Consider the following 21,313-nt stretch of genomic DNA (forward strand, 5'->3'; position numbering starts at 1 on the left):
GGAATCTGAAGGTGGGTGAGACTGGATGGAATTTGCATTCCGAGATTACAGGCCTTTAATTTCTGCAATCAGCTAGCGGCTCTGCCGCAAAAAAGCCGCAGCACAAAGCCGAGCCGGCCGCGAAGTGGGTTAGGGCGTTATATAAGCCCCGGCGGGAGGGGAGACGGCCCTCTCCGCGCTCCGCAGGCGGATGCAGAGCGCGGGTGACCGCGGGCGGGCGCGGGCCGCGCTGACGCCGGGCTGCTCGCGTCGCCATGGAGACGGGCGGGCGCGGCGCGGCTGTCAGCGGCGGGCGCGCGGCCGCGGGGGGCTGCGGGAGGAAGGCGCGGGCCGCGGCCGGGACCCTCGCGGTAGAGATGGACTTGCATTGTGATCGCGCCGCCGAGCCGCCGGCCGCCGAGCCGCCGTCGGGGAAGATCAACAAGGCCGCCTTCAAACTGTTCAAGAAGAGGAAGCCGGGCGGCGCGATGCCCAGCATCTTCGGGGTCAAACACAAAGGGGACGGCAAGGGCGCGGGGCCGGCGGGGCTGGTGCGCAGCCGGACGCACGACGGGCTGGCCGAGGCTCTGGCGCTGGAGGGCGGCCGCCGCGAGGAGCCGCGCGCGGGCGGCGGGGACGGGGCGCGGCCGGGCCCCGCAGCCCCCCGGGCGGCCCCGGGAGGCGCGGGCCCGGCGGCCGGCGGCTCGGTGGCCAAGTCGCACAGCTTCTTCTCGCTCCTGCGGAAGAACGGGCGGCCCGAGAGCGGCGGGGCGGAGCAGGCCGACGCGGGCAAGGCCGGTGGCAGACAAAAGCGGGGGCTGCGGGGGCTCCTGGGCGGCGTGCGCTGGCGCAGGAAGGACCGGCGGCCCCAGGACGCGGCGCCGGCGGGGCGCGCGGGGGCTCCGGCCGGCCTGGCGCGGCCGGGCTCGCTCACCGCCAGCCTGGAGTGCGTCAAGGAGGAGGCGCCCGCGGCCGCGCGCCAGCCGGAGCCAGCAGGTGAGCCCGCGGCGGGGGAGCCCGAGCCGGCCTGCGCCCCGGGAGAGGGCGCCTCGGGGCCCGGGCGGCGCGCCGAGCGGCCCTTCGCGCCCCCCGAGCCAGAGCCGCGCGCCGGGGAGGGCCGGCCGGCCGAGGACGCCGCGGGGCCCGGGGCCGCGCCGGCAGAGACGGCGCCCCGGGCAGATTCCAAAGGCGGCCGCGCGCCCGCCGCCCCCGACCCTTCCTCGGTCGATCCGCCCTCCGACCCATCGGCCGATCGTATTTGTCTGATGTTTTCTGACGTGACTTCACTGAAAAGCTTTGACTCTCTTACAGGCTGCGGAGATATTATCGCAGACCCCGAGGACGAGGCCGGGCCCGGCTGTGCCAAGCACGCCCCCGGGCCGGGCCAGCCGGGCCCCGCCACAAAGCCGCCGGGCGTGGTGGCCTACCAGGGAGGCGGGGAGGAGATGGCGAGCCCGGCCGAGGCGGACGACTCGTACCTGCAGGAGTTCTGGGACATGCTGTCCCAGACCGAGGACCAGGGAGAGGGGCCCCAGGGAGGAGCGGCCCCGGCGTCCGACGCTCAGGTGGCTCCCGAGACCCCCAAAGAAGCCAGGTGTGCGGAGGTGACCAAGGACGCATCCTCGGTCAAGCGCCGGAGGCTTCACCAGGTCCCCACGGAGCTCCCCGCGAAGGAAGAACCCAAGCATCAGGACAAGGAGCCGCAGGAAGGCGTCCCCAGCAGCGACGAGGGCTACTGGGACTCCCCCACCCCCAGGCCGGAGGAGGACGGCGGCGCGAGGAAGACGGGCCTCCCCCGGGACAGCGACAGCGGCGACGCGCTCCACGAGCTCTGCGCCGCCGAGCCGGATCGAAGCCCCGCGGCCCTGCCCGCGGCCCCCACTGCCAGCGAGGAGACATCCTGCTCGTCCCGGTTAAAGCCCGTGTCTCCGGTCACCATCACCTGCCCCCTGCGAACGCCGGGGAGCCTGCTGAAGGACTCCAAGATCCCGGTCAGCATCAAGCATCTGGCGAACCTTCCATCCAGCCACCCGGTGGTTCACCAGCCACCAGCCAGGAGCGAGCTGCCCAGAACCAAAATCCCGGTGTCCAAGGTGCTGGTCCGCCGGGTCAGCAGCCGGGGCTTGGCTGGGACCACCCTCCGGGCCGCGGCATGCCACGATAGTGCCAAAAAGTTGTGAGGTCTCCGAGGCCGAGGTGGAGGGGCCGCATGTTGAGGAATACAACTTTGTCTGGAAACTGCTAAGACAAATGTTCCATCCCCAGAGAAAGGCCTTGCCGACAGTCCCCACTCGGAGCCTGGACCCAGGAGCTCTGCCCCCAGGCAGGGGAATGCTGCGCAACGGGATTCCCCCTCCAGATAATTCCCTGAGGATTCTTTTCAAGCACTTTTTCCCCCTTTTTTTAAACCTTTTAAAACCCCCCCCTCCCCCCCCCCCCCCCCCCGCGCCACTTTCTTTTTTTCTTTATTGCACCGAACGTTCAGAAGTCACCTTTACTTGCCTTTGCAGAAAATAAGACAACCCAACCTAAGGAAGCATCATGCCATGATATTTGGCCGTGTCACCGTCCAGTGGGCCTCCAGGAACCATCTGAAGAACCAGAGAGGAGCCCTCCTCTTCCTGACACTTTACTTCCTTATTTTCCTTTTCCTTTCCAGGGGGAAAAAGAAAAACAAAACAAAACACCCTTTGCTGTATCACTGTGTGGGAAACACCTACAAAGCTGAAAGAGCCAGGTACTTACCCAATGAGCAGAGGCAGGACTGATGGGCAGAAAACCTGCTGTACTTTCAGTTGCTAGGTATGCAAGTAGACATATATCTACCACTAAGATGATCACAGAGTTTGGGTTTGGTGGGTTTATTTAGATCATTTGTTTGGGGAGAAATAAAAACCTCAGCAGAGAAGGTTTTTTTTTTTTTTTTTCCTCTCTCTCTCTCTCTTTTTTTATTTCCCCACCCAGTGCAGAGATGAGGACCAGGGCAAGATTTCACTAAATGCCAACAGACGCAGTGTTTTAGCATTTATGAACTATAACCTTTTCATGTGTAGATAACGCATCTTTTACAGATTATCGAGCTGTTAACCTTTTATAATCTGTCAATAACCTCCAGTTTAAAATCTGGTTTTATAGCTAGACACCGTAACCGCTCCCAAACCATTGATGTTCTTTTATGTGCTGTAGACAGAAGCAGTTCTCTTTTTGTTTTATAAGGGTTCTCTGGCTTTCAGTGTAGGGGGAAAAAAAAATCCATTGTGTTGATGTCCCAAAGGAATGGTTCTGCCTTGTCTTGGGTAAAAGTCTGTTTCTCACCCTGGACCCTGGTTTTCAGAGATTTTTACCTTGGTTATAAAAATTTCGGATTCAACCGTGTCTCAGTACGAGGAGTCCAAAACAAGGAACACGTAAAGAAAAACAATAGAAAATGTAGTTTTTTCATTGACTTCTTTATGTCTTAGGACTGAGCCACATATGTTAAGAATATGACACTGGGAAACTTATGTATCATTAACATTGTGTGCCAAGATTATTTTTGAAAAGTGGTTTACTTATATGTGTGTTTTCTGTTATTTTAGATGAAGCATTTATTTCAGAAAGGGTTACCATATGCCTCCATAGTTTGAATGATAAACTGAAGTCTTTCCTAGAATGCTATTAGGGTCTAATGGTTATAAAATATCTTCTTTGAAACATTTCAGTGTATTTAATCAAAAGATCAGAGCTTCTACTAGGAGATGGTTCATGGTATTGGGGAGATTCGTATTCAAGTGAAACCACACACACATAAAAGACATGCATACTTCTCTCCAACTCTCATTTTCCAGGGAGATTCCCTAAGTAATGAACTGGTGGTACCTGCTTGTTAAGTTTTTTTCTGTTTTATAAAAGAAAGAATAAGGCAAGTATATGAAGATCTATTTTAATAATATGAAAGAAGTCACAAACTAAACAGACATCAAAGGAATACAAATCCTAGCCAATAGCACAAAGCAGGTTGTTCCCCATTTTAAACCTGCAAGGACTCCATTAGAAGAGGTGGTAGAAATTGACTGAATTTATTTATTTTTCAGATTACTGGCTTTTATTGCGTCATGTCAGATCCTTAATGTTATTTCAAAGTAGTGTTTTAATATTTAATTTCTTATGTCTGTCGATGAGATCTCGTAGGCTGACATAGCCTTAAGCACTCTGAATACACCACCAGGAATTCATAAAGCAGCTCACACGTGCTCACGCACTCAGCTGTGCACAACCAACAGACAAAGGCGTTCACCGTGAACTTGGAGGTGTCTTAGAGATTAGTTTTGTCTTGAGAAAGGGATATGAATTAGATTCAACACTAATCATACTACTTAGACTCAAAATATGTCCATTTTCCCCTAGTGAAGGGGAGGGAACATAAATTTTATTTCTAGCTGTAAAACAAAGGATCTTTATTTTCTTCCTGTGCATCTTCTTGCAGGGGTTATAGTCTCCCCAGCCTGAATCCATGACAGAGTTCGGTTTGTTCAGTAGCACAGGGAAGGTAGAAAGCCCTAAAGTACTGATGAGAATATTGTAATAGAAAGACAACCTATTTATCTATTTTGTAAGCACTGGAACAAACTAGTTTTGCTTTCACAGTTTTGGGACTTGTTTCTACATTTGTACCTTTATGTTGTGTCTTTTTATTAGCAAAGAAAAATGTCAGCAAAGTTTACCTTAATTTCTCCTTACCTGTCAGTGAACCATTTATATAGGATTTAAACTATTTTTTTCTGTTCTTTTTCCCATATCTTTTTCTTTTTTTTTAACTCTCTATCTTTAAGAATTCCGTCTACACTAGTCAGATGAAGGATTCAGGCAATGAATAAAATGGCCTCAGTCACTGATGGGAAATCAAGACCAGTGTAGGGAGCTGTGTCTTAACCTTTTCCAACCACAGACAAGAGATTGTCATTGCCTTTTTGTGCCAAGGGCTACTTTCTCTTAGTCATTTTCATAGATATTGTATTCTAGAATTTATTAGATTTACATTCCAGTAATTATTAACGCCATTACCTAATTTGGCCATAGTTGCTGTTTTTTAAAGGAAAGGATTGGATATGGGCTGCTGACACGTTTCCTGTGAATCTATGATGCTAAAATACTGGGTTGAGACCCTTTAGTCAAAGAGTTGGCCAAATTCTGTAGGAAAAAGTCAAATCAATTGTTTTGTTGTTCATTCACTAAATCATGTCTGACTTTCTGCCACCCCATGGATTGCATCGTGCCAGGCTCCCCTGTCCTTCACTGTCTCCTGGAGTTTGCTCAAACTCATGTCCACTGAGTTGGTGATGTCATCCAACCGTCTCATCCTCTAGGTCCAAATCAATTATTGGCCCTCCCTTTATCAGTCATTTTAACAACTTGGCACAAAGACAGCCTGACTTCAGCATCTATGTTACCTAGGCAGTGTGGCTCAAACCCCTGTGCTTCTTTTAAGGTTTTCTTGCTTCCATTAGCCCCAGAGCATTTTGAGTCATCGCTAGAGGAAATAGATTTGCATTATGTCATCTAATAACAACAATGGAATGTGGAACATTAAAGACTTCCTTTAGCTCCATTTCCCACAAATTATCTGCCTATTTAAATACAAATTGTGTGATTTCTATGAAAGTGATGACTCAGGAGTTTAAGGGTTTATTCATTAATCTCAGAAATAGTTTTCAGGTATTGGCACTTCCATGAATATTCACATAGCCCTTTACCTTCACAGTTGTTAAAGTAGAAAGATGGTATTAGGGGTGGCGGTGTCTTTGGCTGAACTTTGAGTTTCTGTTATTTACGTTCTTTGTCAGATTAATTTTCCGAGACGTTTTACAGTTAACTTTGGCTGAAGAGACTGGTTTGTGAGCTTTCTGATCTCTCCTTTGGTTTCCATCCTGTTTCCTTGGTGACCTCAGGGAGCAGTACTGGGATGCTGTTCAGCATGTTCGCCTGTTTTGACGCTTGCACAGTGGAGCTCGGTCCTCACTCACATTCTAGATTTCTCTCTTAATAGACTATGTGGATGTGGCCCCCTGTGCTTGGCTTCTACGTTCACATGTATACTCAGCTCCCCTTATCACTGATAAAAAATTAATGCAGGATTCTTACACCATTAAACATAAGGAAAAAGCATCACAGTTACCTATTTTTTCCTGCCATTGCTATTTTTGTTCACTCGCTCAGTCATGTCTGACTCTTTGCGACCCCATGGACTGCAGCACACCAGGCTTCCTTATCCTTCGTTACCTCCCAGAGCTTGCTCAAACTCATGCTGACTGAGTTAGTGATGCCCTCCAACCACCTCATCCTCTGTTACCCCCTTCTTCCACCCTCAGTCTTTCCCAGCATCAGACACATTTCCAATGAGTCAGCTCTTCACATCAGGTGGCCAAAGTATTGGAGCTTCAGCTTCAGCATCAGTCCTTCCAATGAATATTCAAGGTTGATTTCCTTTAGAATTAACTGGTTTGATCTCCTTGCTGTCCAAAGGACTCTCAAGAGTCTTCTCCATCATTGCAGTTGGAAAGCATCAATTCTTTGGTGCTCAGCCTTCTTTATGGTTCAGCTCTCACATTCATATGTGATTGAGGATGGCCCATTAGAAGTACCTGGGTGAAATAAGAGGAGAAACTGAAGTACTCCAGCCCAATTCCTGCTTCCCTTCCACTAGCCAGGCAGACTAAGGGATGAACAGCACAGTTCTTATTTAGGAGTCTTCAATTTTGTACGCACAAATATTTAAAAGGAGTTTAGGAGCCAAAGACTAACAGGGCAGCCTGGTTTCTCAGGTGGGAAAACCAGAGGCCAACATTTATTAATACTTGTTGAAGGGAGTGGGTTATAACAGGTGATTTGGGCATGTGGTCCCTCCTCAGGGCAGACCCTGTCCTGCTCTGAAGGTTGTCTGAAGGCCACCGTGCATTGCCTGTCACAGCCTTTTCACTGTGACGACCACGGAGAGGAGGCAATTTGTTGCAACACTAGCCACTTCTGAGGAAAGTTATCTTCCCAGACAATGTTTCTAAGGACTGATTCAGAATGATCATTTCATGATTATGGAAAGCAATTCCTTCTCAAACTGAAAAACAAAAGGTTAAAATAGCCACTAAGCCTCCAGAACTGAAAGTGGGCACATCTGATTTTGATATTTACTTAACTCAATGCAACACATATTCAAGGGGCTTATACTGGATCTCGTGCTTAATAAAACCCCATTCAGTTCGGAGTTCACACATAGCTGTACTGAAATCAGATAGTCTTTATATTCATTAGAAACACCTTTATTTCATTTTATACTTTTATTTATTTATTTTGCTGATAGTCTGTGGGTTGGAGCAGAATGCAGTGAGACTGAACAAGGGTGGTATGGATTAAGTCAAACATATTCCTCTAAAAGGGCTTCCCAGGTGGTGCTAGTGGTAAAGAACCCACTTGCCAATGCAAGAGCTGTAAGAGTCTCAGGTTTAATCCCTGGGTTGGGAAGATTTCCTGGAAGAGGGCCTGGCAACCCACTCCAGTGTTCTTGCCTGGAGAATCCCAGGGACAGAGGAGCCTGGCGGGCTACAGTCCAGAGGGTCTTAAGGAGTCAGACACAATGAAGCAACTTAGCACGCACACACATATTCCTCTAAAAGTAAGAATAGTAATTATACAGACAGTTAACATTTGTCGAGTACTTACTTCATGCCAGCCCCTTCCAGGAGCTTGACAAATATTTACTCAGTCCTCTCACAGCCATGTGGGTTAAGTGATGTTACCTCCCTCACAGAGCATATCTAATTCATCCTTTTGGTGTACTTCTATTGCATTCATTCCATCCATCCCTCTCTTTTTCTCTCTTCACCCAGGACAAGGATAGACACTCTTTAATGATTTATAGTAATACAAGCGCTATGAACTGCTAAATCTCATCAACAGCTCACTTTCAATAGAGAAAGAGCTCACGCATGTCATGCGGCTGAGAATTGGGTTTGCGTCCGAGATGGTGGTATTCAGCATCATTCCGGGGGAAGGCTGCCGCTGGGTACCATTTAGAGGCAGGCAATCCTCCTTGCTTGGGAGGGATCCGCACCTTCTTGGGATTAACTTCAAAAGTGTAGACAGACATCCCTTCTGTTGTCATGGTGATACTTCTGCTCTGATAGGATTTCAGTCATGCTGAGCACGTTTCACTTGTTTTTCTACCTTCAGCCCAGTCTAGGCTGGTTCTGGGTATCCTGTGTTGTTTGTTGAACTAGTAGCTGGTGGAGTGACGCCCACCTCAACATGATTCTGAACTGCAGAGACAAACTCCTGGCTCTTTCGAAAGTAGTACATCCCACGTTCTATCTCTGGTCATTGAATGCTGGCCTGGATTTTCTAATTTGTTCATTCATTCAACTAATATTTCATGCACACCTCTAAGTCTAAACCTATGCTGTGCATTTATTGTGAGCTGAGATGGTGCTCTGTTTTCGTTGACATTCTGTCCACAAAAATCAGGCAAGGTGGGGCTTGGTTCTGTTCTATGGAGGAGGAAAATGATGAAAAGGTAAAATACCTTTTCCTTTTGGATAATGGCAGCAATTTAGCAAGCCACTGACAGAATCTGGACCAGAAATCTACTCTATTGCTTGTGCTTTAATTATAAGTCTCTTTTAGACATCTGATTAAATTTATGTATGATTTAGTTAAGAAACTGATTAAAGTTCTGAACTGCAAGAGTCAAACCAGATTTTTATGATGGTGGATACCATTAAAAGGATGACTGTTTTAGTTAAAAGTGGACTTGATTTTTTTAAAAAAAATTATTTGATGGCCTTTGTACATGCATGTCTGAAGGGAAGATCTTGGAGCTAGCAGGGTTTTTGTTTTTTTTTTTTCCCCCTCACTTGGCCAGTCAAAAATTTAGGCCATATCCACCAATTAGTGCATGCTAGCAGGTCTGCATACAGATTTTATAATCTGATGACTGCTTTGTCAATAATGAAAACCAAGACAAGCAATTTCAATTTGGCAGGTTACAACCTGTTTTCTTCCACTCTGATTCTATGAAGTTGCAAGTGTCAGTGTTTAGGGAAAATCATTTTGAAATGCATCACTGTTACAATTAAAGAGGTTATTTTATTCATATGTGGGCTGCCCACGCTTGGTGAAATGCTTTTTTAATGAGAAGCAGTGAAAGAATTTAATCACAGGTGATCATTGTGTTGAATAGTAAACTGGGGTAATTTTTGGAAGTTATTCAATAATTAGGTAGAGTAACTTTCTGCTCTTTGTGAGATCATTTATAATAAAACATAATCTAGGTCACTGGTTGTTAGAGACATAATAAATTTTCTCAGATCCCTACCTAATACACTAAAAAAGAAAATACTAGAAATAACTGATCAAATGACACAGGGGCATTAAATTGACACACAGGAAAGACTCGTTATCACGTCATAAAATGAAATGGACCCAGGGTGCCTGGAGGAATCAGTAAACCTTCTCAAATATGCCCCACTATAGAGTTATTTCTAAATGGAAGAGGAAGAACTCTAACAAAATAATGTCTAACATTGTATACATTTAGATGAACAGGAAGGATCAGATGGTGGTATTTTTTTTCCAAGAATATCAGGGGAAATGGTTTAGATGTTATAGACAAAATAAATTCCTGTCATCTTTTAATGGACTCCAGCTACATACCGCTCTCATTGCTAACTTCAGTTTTGCCCAAGTTATTTATAGAAAATATCTCGGTGTAATATAGGGAATTGCAGGTTGTTGAAAATAAAGACAAAGAAAGTCCAAATAAGAAACTCCATATTTCTGAAATTAGTTTTCCTGAAAGTCAAACGTATCTCTGAGGACAAGCTTTTGGCTGTATTATTTTTGTGCACAGGAGGAAAGTTGTTAGTAGGTTTGTAGATATTATTTTTATAATAGAATGTTAAACTCCCCCAACATCAGAAATTGTCTCCTAAAATTACTCTATGTTTTTAAGACTTGTTTTTAAAAAGGATTCTAAATAACAATAGGGTCTTTTCTTTTTCTCCTCTCCAATGATTTAATGGGATAGATGAACCAATGTTTATATTTTTAAACCTGTAAATATTTTATTTTGGGTATTTTGTATATTTGTTGATATAATTCCATTTCGTGCATATGTATCACTGTGCATGTTGCTGGTTTTGATAGTCACTCTTTTAATGAATGTAAGAAGCTTGGACTAATAGCACTTTTCTTCATTCAAACATCTTAAAATGAAAGTACAACACTGCCATTTTAAATGTTGTGTTTAATTCAGTCAATAAATTTTGTTGCTTCTTTACATTAAACATGAATTCTGTTGGTGGTTATTTTTCCAGGATAAATTTTATTTTCACTCTCTTTTAATTTTTAGAGTTTATACTAGTGATGACAGTAATGACCATGTGATGGGAGTATGTGTGGTGTTGTGTCTGTGGTCTGTGTGTGTGGTGTGTGTGAAGTGTGTATGGTATGCGTGGTATGTGTACAATGGGTGTGTATGTAGTGTGTGTAGTGTGTGTGTGGTGTGTGTGCAGTGTGAGGTGTGTGTGTGTGGTGTCTGTGGTATGTATGATATGAGTGAAGTGTGTGAGGTGTGTGCGATGTGTGTATATAGTGTATGTGTGTGGTGTGTGTGGTGTATATGTGTGGGGTGTATGGTGCATGTGTGCTATGTGTGGTGTGTACGGTTGACCAACAAGAGGCCCGTATTTCTTTCCACACTTTGTGAACAGGTGAAAAGTTACTGTTTGGCTTGAGCAAATGCCTTTGGAAAGCTTGTTTGTTATTCCGACTTTGATCTGATTTCTGAGCCTTTATTAGGAAAATCTCTGTTCCTTATAATCCCCTGTGAGCTGGACTCACCTGCTGCATGTGACTGTAGGCAGTAGCGAATTAGAATCTTTCTGAAGAGCTGTTTTCAGTTTTGTTTGAGGAGTATGTTTTCACCAAATCTGACTAGTAATTCAAATCCAAGTACTTCTGAAACTTAATGTGATGAATAATGAGGTTGCACCACTTTGTTTGAAAAATAAGAATTCAAGTCTGCCTAGATTGTTTGAAAGTCTGCTTCTCTTAGAATGGGCTTGTCCATACTGCAGTTGCTTACGTTTCTCTTAAATAAGAAGAAAAACTCAAATTTATCTATAGAACGCAATGAGCACACACTTCCAAAGGGAGCTGTGATTCATCACAAAGAAGAGTCACAGTAAGTGGACGCAAAGCTATAAACAGTGAGACCCGAGACTCACAAAATCTCGCCGCCCTGTCTGCTCCCCCTTCTCCCAGCTCTCCTCAACCCTCCTCTTCCTGCTCTTCCTAGAATTCAACAGAAGGCACCTCAGCAAGAACAAACCAAATTCCTCTTTCATGAGGCAATAAGTAAACTAAAGCCCAGGGGTGCCGTGCCTTTCCTAAAGCCTCTGAGGTGGTGAGGTTGGTAAAAAGAGACAGAGTTTGGGAATCAGAATCCAATTTGAATTCCAGGCTTCCCTGGTGACTTAGACAGTAAAGAATCTGCCTGCAATGCTGGAAACCTGGGTCCAATCCCTGGGTTGGAAAGATCCCTTGGAGAAGGGACCAGCTACCCGCTCCAGTATTCCGGTGTGGAGAGTCCCCATGGACAGAGGAGCCCCGTCGGCTACCTCCATGGGGTTGGAAAGAATCGGACAGGACTGAGAAACTTTCACTTTCACTTTGGACAATTACCAGCTGTGTGAATTCAGGCAGTTTCCTGAACTTCTCTGAACCACAGTTTCCTGCTCTATAAAAGGAGGGTAATGAGATTTAATCTACACTGTAGTTGTACCATGATTAACTTTCAGAAAGGCACGTGTCAAAGACATAATACATATTTTTGTATATGTTAATTTAGCGCCTTCTGTTTTTCTAAAAGGTACATTTATAAAAATTAAAACTTGATTGGTTGGAGTTGAACTTTTCTTGAACAGAGAACTTGCTTTGATTGATGAAGAGAGTGGAGCCTGTTGAGAAGGAGAGACGTCTGAGTATGTTATTCTGAGACACGTCGCTCTGAAATGAAAAGCCTACGTGTGCTTAGGAGAGATTCAGGGACGACACCTTGTCTTTGTGGAGGATGTCAAGGATGGTTGCTGAGTTGACAGCCTCAAGAGCCGTGACCAGACCCATGGTGGTCAAGACAGTTATCTAAATGTTGGGTCACAAACAGTCGGACATGACTGACTGAGTACCCATATACAAGTGTTGAGTCTCCAGCCGGCATAGAGGGCGGTGGTGCCCAGGCCTTAGCACTGTGGACTTTGGTGCTTGGCTTTACAAACCCCCTCCCCACTACCAGGCAATGGTTACCTAAGGACTCTTAGTGGTCCTGCTCAGCCATTGGTTAGAGCTTCAGCGGCCCCTCCCACAGGCAACCAACTGTCAAGAAGCAACCGTTAGTGGTCCTGCTCAGCCGTTGGTTGGAGCTGCAGTGGCCCCTCCCACGGGCAACCAACTGTCAAGAAGCAACCGGTAGTGGTCCTGCTCAGCCATTGGTTGGAGCTGCAGTGGCCCCTCCCACGGGCAACCACCTGTCAAGGAGCGACTGTTAGCAGCCCATTCTGTCAACCGTCAGTGGAACAGTGGTCTTCAAGAGGAGAGTGAGGTAAGAGGCAGACCCCAGCGTTCTTCCTGGGGTCCTTCTGGTTCACCTGGCCTAGGGCCAGCAGGTGAGCTGGGGCAGCCCAGGAAACAGGCTGGGGGCTGTGTTCTGCAGGGCTCCGGAGCCCTCGCCAGGGCCGCCCTCTGACCGGGGCTCAGACCTTGAGGCGCTTACTCTTTCCCTGTCCCTGCCTCTGCCACCTCACAGCGTAGGCATAGCATGCAGCCTTCTGGACCTGGCCTCCACTATATGGCTGCCTGAGGAGTCTGAGGGCCTGTTGGGTTGGGAGCCTATCTCCCTTAGGGGTGACAGCTGGCAGGGTCTGGGGACCTGGCCCTGAGGGAGCTGCCAGCTGAGCTCTTCCTCCTCTCAGTCAGGACTGGGACCTGGGAGGGCAACACCTGTGCTTGGGACCTGGCTCTTTCTTGTCCAAACAGGGAATAACATTTGGTTACCTGACCATGATCTGACCTCAAGAATAAAGTATCCGATAGCAAGGGGTTTATAATAATTAATCATGCCCTTCCCTCAACCTTTCCTAGAAAAGGGCTTTGATGAAAGCTTTTGGGGAGTTTGGGTTTTTTCAGGCACAAGCACCCAACACCTTATGTTTTGGAATGGTTTGGCCACCCTTATGGCAGAAAGTGAAGAGGAACTAAAAAGCCTCTTGATGAAAGTGAAAGAGGAGAGCGAAAAAGTTGGCTTAAAGCTCAACATTCAGAAAATGAAGATCATGGCATCTGGTCCCATCACTTCATGGGAAATAGATGGGGAAACAGTGGAAACAGTGTCAGACTTTATTTTTTTGGGCTCCAAAATCATTGCAGATGGTGACTGCAGCCATGAAATTAAAAGATGCTTACTCCTTGGAAGAAAAGTTATGACCAACCTAGATAGCATATTCAAAAGCAGAGACATTACTTTGCTGACTAAGGTCCATCTAGTCAAGGCTATGGTTTTTCCAGTAGTCCTGTATGGATGTGAGAGTTGGACTGTGAAGAAGGCTGAGCACCGAAGAATTGATGCTTTTGAACTGTGGTGTTGGAGAAGACTCTTGAGAGTCCCTTGGACTGCAAGGAGATCCAACCAGTCCATTCTGAAGGAGATCAGCCCTGGAATTTCTTTGGAAGGAATGATGCTAAAGCTGAAGCTCCAGTACTTTGGCCACCTCATGCGAAGAGCTGACTCATTGAAAAAGACTTTGATGCTGGGAGGGATTGGGGGCAGGAGGAGAAGGGGACGACTGAGGATGAGATGGCTGGATGGCATCACTGACTCGATGGACGTGAGTCTGAGTGAACTGCGGGAGATGGTGATGGACAGGGAGGCCTGGCGTGCTGCGATTCATGGGGTTGCAAAGAGTTGGACACCACTGAGCGACTGAACTGAACTGAACTGGCCTCACTGTGCATGGGGCACATGGACAGGTGTTTGGGTAAAACAGGGTTGTGTGTATGTTAGTCACTCAGTTGTGTCTGATTCTTTGCAACCCTATGGACTGTAGCCAGTCAGGTTTCTCTGTCCATGGGATTCTCCAGGCAAGGGTACTGAAGTGGGTTGCCTTGCCTGCTCCAGGGGATCTTCCTGACCCAGGAGTTGAACCTGCGTCTCTCATGTCTCCTGCATTGGCAGGTGGGTTCTTTGCCACTAAGCCACTGGGGAAGCCCTTTGGTGTTTGAGTAACACTGCCAAATGTCCAGACATTGGGAAGCAATTACTATTTAGTGAAGATTATGCCAAATAGACACAACTAAGGTCTCCAACTTCAGGGAAATGATCTGTACAGAATTACACAAATGTAAGGACTAAAGAGCCTCTTGATGAAAGTGAAAGAGGAGAGTGAAAAAGTTGGCTTAAAACTCAACATTCAGAAAACTAAGGTCATGGCATCTGGTCCTGTCACCTCGTGGCAAATAGATGGGGAAACAGTGAAAACAGTGGCTGACTTTATTTTTGGGGGCTCCAAAATCACTGCAGATGGTGATTGCACCAATGAAATTAAAAGATGCTTACTCCTTGGAAGGAAAGTTATGACAACCTAGACAGCATATTAAAAAGCAGAGACATTACTTTGTCAACAAAGGTCCATCTAGTCAAGGCTATGGTTTTTCCAGTGGTCATGTATGGATGTGAGAGTTCAACTATAAAGAAAGCTGAGTGCCGAAGAATTGATGCTTTTGAACTGTGGTGTTGGAGAAGACTCTTGAGAGTCCCTTGAACTGCAAGGAGGTCCAACCAGTCCATCCTAAAGGAGATCAGTCCTGGGTGTTCATTGGAAGGACTGATGTTGAAGCTGAAACTCTAATACTTTGGCCACCTGATGCAAAGAGCTGACTCATTTGAACAGAACCTGATGCTGGGAAAGATTGAGGGCAGGAGGAGAAGGGGACGACAGAAGGTGAGATGGCTGGATGTCATCACCGACTCAAGGAACATGAGTTTGGGTGAACTCCGGGAGTTGGTGATGGACAGGGGGGCCTGGTGTGCTTCAGTTCATGGGGTCGCAAAGAGTTGGACACGACTGAACGACTGAACTGAACTGAACTGAAGGTTATTTCTCAAGCTTCTCACTTTGGAAGAAAATGAGAACCTATACATTTGACATCTTTGCTTCTTGTCTTTGCTCATCTCCCAGACCCTCCATTTGGGCACACAAGAACTGAGTGAGAATCTAGAAAGATCTTTCTTTGTTAGCAGCTAGCCCCTCAGTGTTTCATCAATTCCTCATCGATCTATGTCACGTACTTATTTCCAGATGGCAATGTGCTTCTTAACAAGTGTCTAAAGCTTTCTTCTGCCCACAAGACTGCATTTCACAAGCCTCCTGTCACATCTTGTCTTACTCTTGGCCTGATGCCACACTCACCAGGATGTGTCTGGTTGGTGTGTGTCCTAGAGTTTCTTCTCAGTGGGGGACCCATCCACTGGTGAGTCCAAGCCCATAATTTTGCTTCAGAGAGTCCTGACCTCCCAACAGTGATCCCCCTCCACCTGTAGGTCTGTAAACAGCAGTAACAGATGAAACTCTACTTGACTTCACCTTTCCTCTTGGTCTGAGTGTTCCCATTCCAAGGACTTGCATCTTCTAATGGATCTCTTCTTTTCAGATTATGTTTTTGGTTGAAATCTTTCCTTCTTTCTTACTATCCTCTTTGCTCTTTGTTCTCTTAACAACCTTCTTGCCTACTGACCTTTAACCCAGACTCACCTTCCCAACAATTCATTTGTTCTCCTTTAGGGAAAAATCAATGTACTATCTGCTTTATCTGGGAGGCTTGTCCTGAGAGTTGTGCTGATAAACTAGTGTAGTCAGGGATTGTTGTATAAAAAACATGCCTAGTTTTTGTTCCTTTCTGGGAGATGGCCTTGAAATCCTTGGAATTTCCTGAGTAATAAGAGTATCTTTATTGTTCATGGTGGGTCTTCCAGCTGCACCTGAGTTTATGTAATGAGCTGACTGAGCATGGGGATGATCACTCAGAAAGACTGGCTAGGAGGGTTGGGGCTCTGAGCCCCGAGATATGAGCTGCCCTCCTGACTTCCATGGAGGGGAAGGGGCTGGAGACTGAGTTCAACCATGTGGCCAATGACTGAATCACCTATGTAATGAGCCCCAATCAAATCCCTGGACACTGGGGCTTCTTGGTATAGCCTCCTGGTTGGTGAGCAGAGAAAGAGCACAAAACTGCTCAGTCGGCATGTCTAGTGTCAGAAGTAGATTACAGCATTGCAAGGACACAATGAAAAGAAAGCCTTGATTCTATCAGCCCCAAATAAAACCTTATCAAAAGTTATTTTTATTATGTAATATAATAGAAGAAATAAAAATTGATGCTATGTTCTTACAGCTTATATACCTAGTTGATCTACCAGCTATGCTTGATTCTGAGTTAATTTTAGGAGACTTTCTCTGAGCCTTTAAAGATTTATTGCTTATGGCTTTAACTGGATAGTCCTCAGAGGTCCACTGGGAGGACCAGATCCCCTCAGCCCTTGGGGAGTCTTGCAGTGTCTGGAATGACTCACCAGACTCTGGTTTGGAGGTCTACAGAGTGTGGCTGGGGCAGAGGATGGGGGTCATGACATCATCATATGGTACCCACAGGTCTGAGGATGGATGACAAAACCTGGGCTCCCTGCCATGATAGAAAGAGCAGGCAAGGTGACCCAGGCTCAGTCACCAGCTGCCCATTTGATGGACAAAGGGTGGAGCTATGAAGTGGCATTTCTGGACTGGAAAGGGCAGGGAGCTGGGCTCTACAGCCCAGAGTGCAGTCAGATTTGGGGTAGAGGAGACCAGGTGGGCCCAGTGCTGTCTGTCCATCCACTTAGAGTGCTTCTGTCTGTTTCTGACTGAGGACACTTTCCGCAGAGTAACTGCCCCCAGCATGACTGCTTTCACACCCATGAGACAAACAAAGGAGAGCTTCTACATATCAAAGTTGTTAGTGTCAAAAAGTCCAATTGGGTTCAAAATCCACTTGCTCTTCTTTTGAGAACTTCCATCATGAAAGAAAAGGCTGAGCTCTTGACTTTTAAAATCTAATCTCAACCGTTATAAATGTTTGAAAGCTTTGCAAAATGGTTTTCAATTTTTTATCACCCATCTGCATGAACACATTTTCTCCCTGATGGTGACTGTCATGGGTTTCCAAAGAAATGTGGAGCCAAGTAAGGCTGAAACCCTGAAAGACACAAACCACATACAGGAGAGTAACCTGGACTTTCTCAGCTAAGTTCTTGAAGAAATTTTATTGAAAAGTTTTATAGAAAATCAGTGTTACATATTTTCCCTGATACTTCCTATCTAATTTTTTTGGCAAGACTGTATAATATGATGAAAATGTAATGTTTTTTTTACCAAGTCCCCTGTGGTTGTCCACAGGCTCTCCCTACTTCCTCCCCAACGGTAGCATGGGCAGGTTGTCATTTTCTATAGGGGCTTTGGACAGAAAAGCATGGGGTCCAGCTCTCTTCAGTCAGGAGGTGCCCAGACTCAGGTGAGAGTCACTCATATTTTAGGGAAACTCAAAGTGTGTATAATTTCAGTTATCCACTCTATTTCAGATCAGAAAAATTCATTTATATTGTTCCCTCCCCCATGAACTGTTAGATTAAAACATCCCCAACACCATAAATCTCAGCAGATTCTCATGTGATGAGTAACAGTGAACACAAATAAACACACAAGTTTAATACGTTTTTAAGTGAGAGAAATGACTAAATATCTCAGTGGATCTCAAGGATTAAGAGTTCTGTTCCTGGGGCTTCCCTGGTGGCTCAGCGGTAAAGAGTCTGCCTGCCAATACAGGAGACACAGGTCCAATCCCTGATCTGGGAAAATCCCACGTGCCATGGAGCAACTAACCCAGTGCACCACAACTACTGAGCCTGTGCTCTAGAGCCCGGGAACCACAGCCACTGAGCCCGCAGGCCACAGCTACTGAAGCCTGCCTGCCTAGAGCCCTGGCACTGCAGCAAGAGAAGCCCCCGCAATGAGAAGCCTGCACACTGCACTAGAGAGCAGCCCCTGTTCACTGCGATTAGAGAGAGCCGCGCACAACAGTGAAGACCCAGCGAGACCAAAATAAACAAATACATTTTAAAAATGAGTTCTGTTCCTGGAGAAGCTGTAATATATTTTAAAAATATGGACAAAAACACCCATGTCTACCCTTTCGACAAGGTGAACTGGATTATCCACTAGTGGATACATGTAATCCCATTTCCTGCCGAGGATCAGAAGTGATGGGAGTCATTTCTGGGTGTTGTTTACTGTTGTCTTAGACCAAAAAGGAAACCACAGTGCCCGCCCCTTCTCAAAAATCCCTTGTAGACTGGACAGTATCCTTCAGTGACTTGAATTTCGGATTAAAATGATCAGAGTAGCAGGTCCTCCATCAAGGCAGCACTTGAAATCACAGAAGTAGTTGAGGTTATCCAGGAGGAATGCAGAGCAGGAGGCAGGAGACAGAATTCTGGTGTGATGGACAGCCCTTGAATTAGCCTTCCCAGCATTGCTCTCCCCACTTTGGTAACAACATACTGTTTCCTGGGGGAGCACCTCCATGCCTGCCCATCAGTCTGACTTGTTCATACAGAGACAGCCCCACATTCTGGACCCAGGGCTGGACACACTGCCCAGACACGCTCCTCAGGAGCTCAGCAGTCCCTGGTTGCGCGGTGGGTGCAGGAGGAGTGCCTGGCTCCCTGGTCCTTTGAAGTATCACCCTAAGTCTTCTGCTAAAACTACTGGGGAAAGGGGCTCCTTGTCTGCCAGTGTTGCTCTGGTGCTGGGGACATGGGAAGAGATCTCCTGTTTGTGGCAGGGAGCTCCTGCCTGAGAGATACATGGGGAAGCACAATGGAGAGGTGACAGAGACCTGAGTGAGTGAGCAATTCTGGTGCCCAAGTTCACAGACACAGTGTGACCAAGCTCACTCTGTGACTGAGCCAATAAATTCCCTCTCCTACTCAAGTTGATTTCAATAACGATCTGACTCTTGTAACCAAAAAAAGGATCCTGACTAAGGCACTAGGAAGCATTAACAGTTAAAACGTGGTTCTCAAACTGGTCTTCGGGTGTTGCATGTACACGCACATGGGCTCCAGGCGCTTGATGAGCCAACACTTCCCCACCAGCCCTTCCTTCTGTGCAGAGCTGGGATGATAGAAACGTTTCCTGCTCCCAGTCGAAGCCTGGATTCTGGTTGAGATTCAGGTGCTGCCAGTGAGAGGAGCTGTAACAACCTTGATGAGAAACTGGGTCACCTTTGGGGTCCCGTGAACCTCACAAGTGACTGATCTGGGACAGAGTGACACGAGCGTAGAATGGTGGGCAGGCACCCCCTTGCTGGCACAGTTCCTGCCAGAGATGGTGGCAATTTCATGCCAGCAACTTGGTGTTGGCTTTCTGTCTGTAAGCCTTCCTTCTTCCCTGGCAGAGGCAAAGGGGTTCAGGGTGTGGCTTCTGGTTCCTGAAGTTTCACCCTCCTAACCCTTATGGGAACTCCAACCTCTTAGGAAAGTCCTTTTCTGATTAAACTAGCCCGAGAAGACCCTTTGTTTGTTTCTAACAACCTTGACCAATACTGTGCAAAGCACACGGTGGGTTTGTCATCCCTAAAAGCCTTTGCCCTGTTGGCTTTAGGGGTGGAGAGAGGAGGAGGGAGCCCTAGAGAGAAAAAGTGAGATCTCTTGGCTGCGGGGGTGGGGGGGTGGGGGCGGGAGGGTGCTGCTGGAGGGGCCATTCTGAGGAGGATAAATCAGCAGAATCACTGTTCCAGAGTAGAGAGATGTTGGAATTAGGTCACTGAACTTGGCCATGTCAGGAAAGTGGGAGCAGAATCCTAATTGCAGCAGGCTGAGGAGTGAATGGAGGATGAGAAGGGCAGGGGTACAGAATGTTCTTGAAACAAATACGTGAAGTAAAGTGAAGAAAAGGGAAGATAGCTTGATCTTCAGGAAAAAGGGGAGTGATCTTCATTTCTTTCCTGTATCTTCCCTCCATCCCTCCCTCCCTCCCCCCCTCCCCCTCTCTCTGTCTCTCTTCATTTCTCGCTCTCCCTTCCTTTAATCTTCGTTTTCTTCCTTCTTTGTGCTTGCTGCTTTCTCTTCTCTGGGGAGGAGGAGGTAGGTGCCTGCTGAGGGTGAACAGGAGGGGCTGTGGAGAGGAAGGGCAGGGGCCGCCTTGGGTAGTGGGGCGAGCCCTGGACCAGTGGGACCAATCAGGCTTGTCTAACTGCAGGGACAGGAAACCCTGCTCAGGCGGAAAGGAAAGCTGCTGGTCACACCGTGTATGGGTAAAACTGAATCCCATTGCTAGACACCTGAAACTAACACAACTTTGATTATCAACTATACTCCAATATAAAGTAAAAACTAAAAAAAAAAACAAAACAAGTCCCAGGTAGGGCTGCATCCAGGACTTCAGACAAGGCCATCAGAGCTGGTTTCTTTCCCTCCCTCCTTTGTGTTGGCTCCAATTCTCAGGGCAGTTGACAGTCCCTGGCAACTTGCTCCTCCTCTTGGGATCAAGCACAGGGCAAGAGGAGAGGTTTCCTCCTGGAAGTCCAGCCTCAGTCCTGCGTTGGCCTGGACTAGGCCAGTTCAGATCTTAAGCTCATCCTTGAACCCATCCCTGTACCTAGGGATTTGAATGGCTCTGATTGGCCAGCCCCCAGAACATGTGTCCACCTCTGGTCCAGTCATGCGGCTGAGGGGTTTCAGCACGAAAAAGAGTCAGGTCTGGTTCCTGTGTTCCAGCCTTAAAGACTGCAAGAGCCAAGTCAAACCAAATCCTCAGAGGGGTAGGAAGAGCAGGAGGCTGATGCCAAGAAAGCAGGTGATCATTGTGAAGTACAGGTGAGCCTGCTTTAGCACAGAGAGGGCTCCTTTGTCCTTAGTAAAGGGAAAGGGAAGCCTTCTGCTGTCAGAACCAGAGAGTGGGAGGAACTTCAGATGACCTACAGTCTGAAACAGCCAGTGGGGACCCAGATGAGAGGACTGAAATATGAATTAAAGGATTGTGCGAGGGCCCTGAGGTTAGATAGCACAAATACACAGTTGAGTCCATTGGCACAATAATGAGACTTTTTTTTTTTTTTTTAGCAGCACTTGGAGTTTGAGGGGAGAAAGCAGAAATGTTGGTAGAAATACACCCACTGCAGACACTACTAGCCAGGATGTATTAATAAAGTGATCTGTGTC

The 21,313-nt window shown here is 47.0% G+C and overlaps 1 protein-coding gene across 1 annotated transcript; it reads left to right on the forward strand.

Annotated features, from left to right (window-relative positions):
• The first annotated feature begins 254 nt into the window (after window positions 1-254).
• Window positions 255-2,368, forward strand: AMER2 (APC membrane recruitment protein 2). Its single transcript, XM_069602125.1, has one exon. The coding sequence runs from the start codon at window positions 255-257 to the stop codon at window positions 2,157-2,159; it is 1,905 nt and encodes a 634-aa protein (XP_069458226.1). The 3' UTR covers window positions 2,160-2,368.
• Window positions 2,369-21,313: the final 18,945 nt, after the last annotated feature.

Source organism: Ovis canadensis, chromosome 10 (assembly GCF_042477335.2).
Source record: "Ovis canadensis isolate MfBH-ARS-UI-01 breed Bighorn chromosome 10, ARS-UI_OviCan_v2, whole genome shotgun sequence".
Classification (NCBI taxonomy): domain Eukaryota; kingdom Metazoa; phylum Chordata; class Mammalia; order Artiodactyla; family Bovidae; genus Ovis; species Ovis canadensis.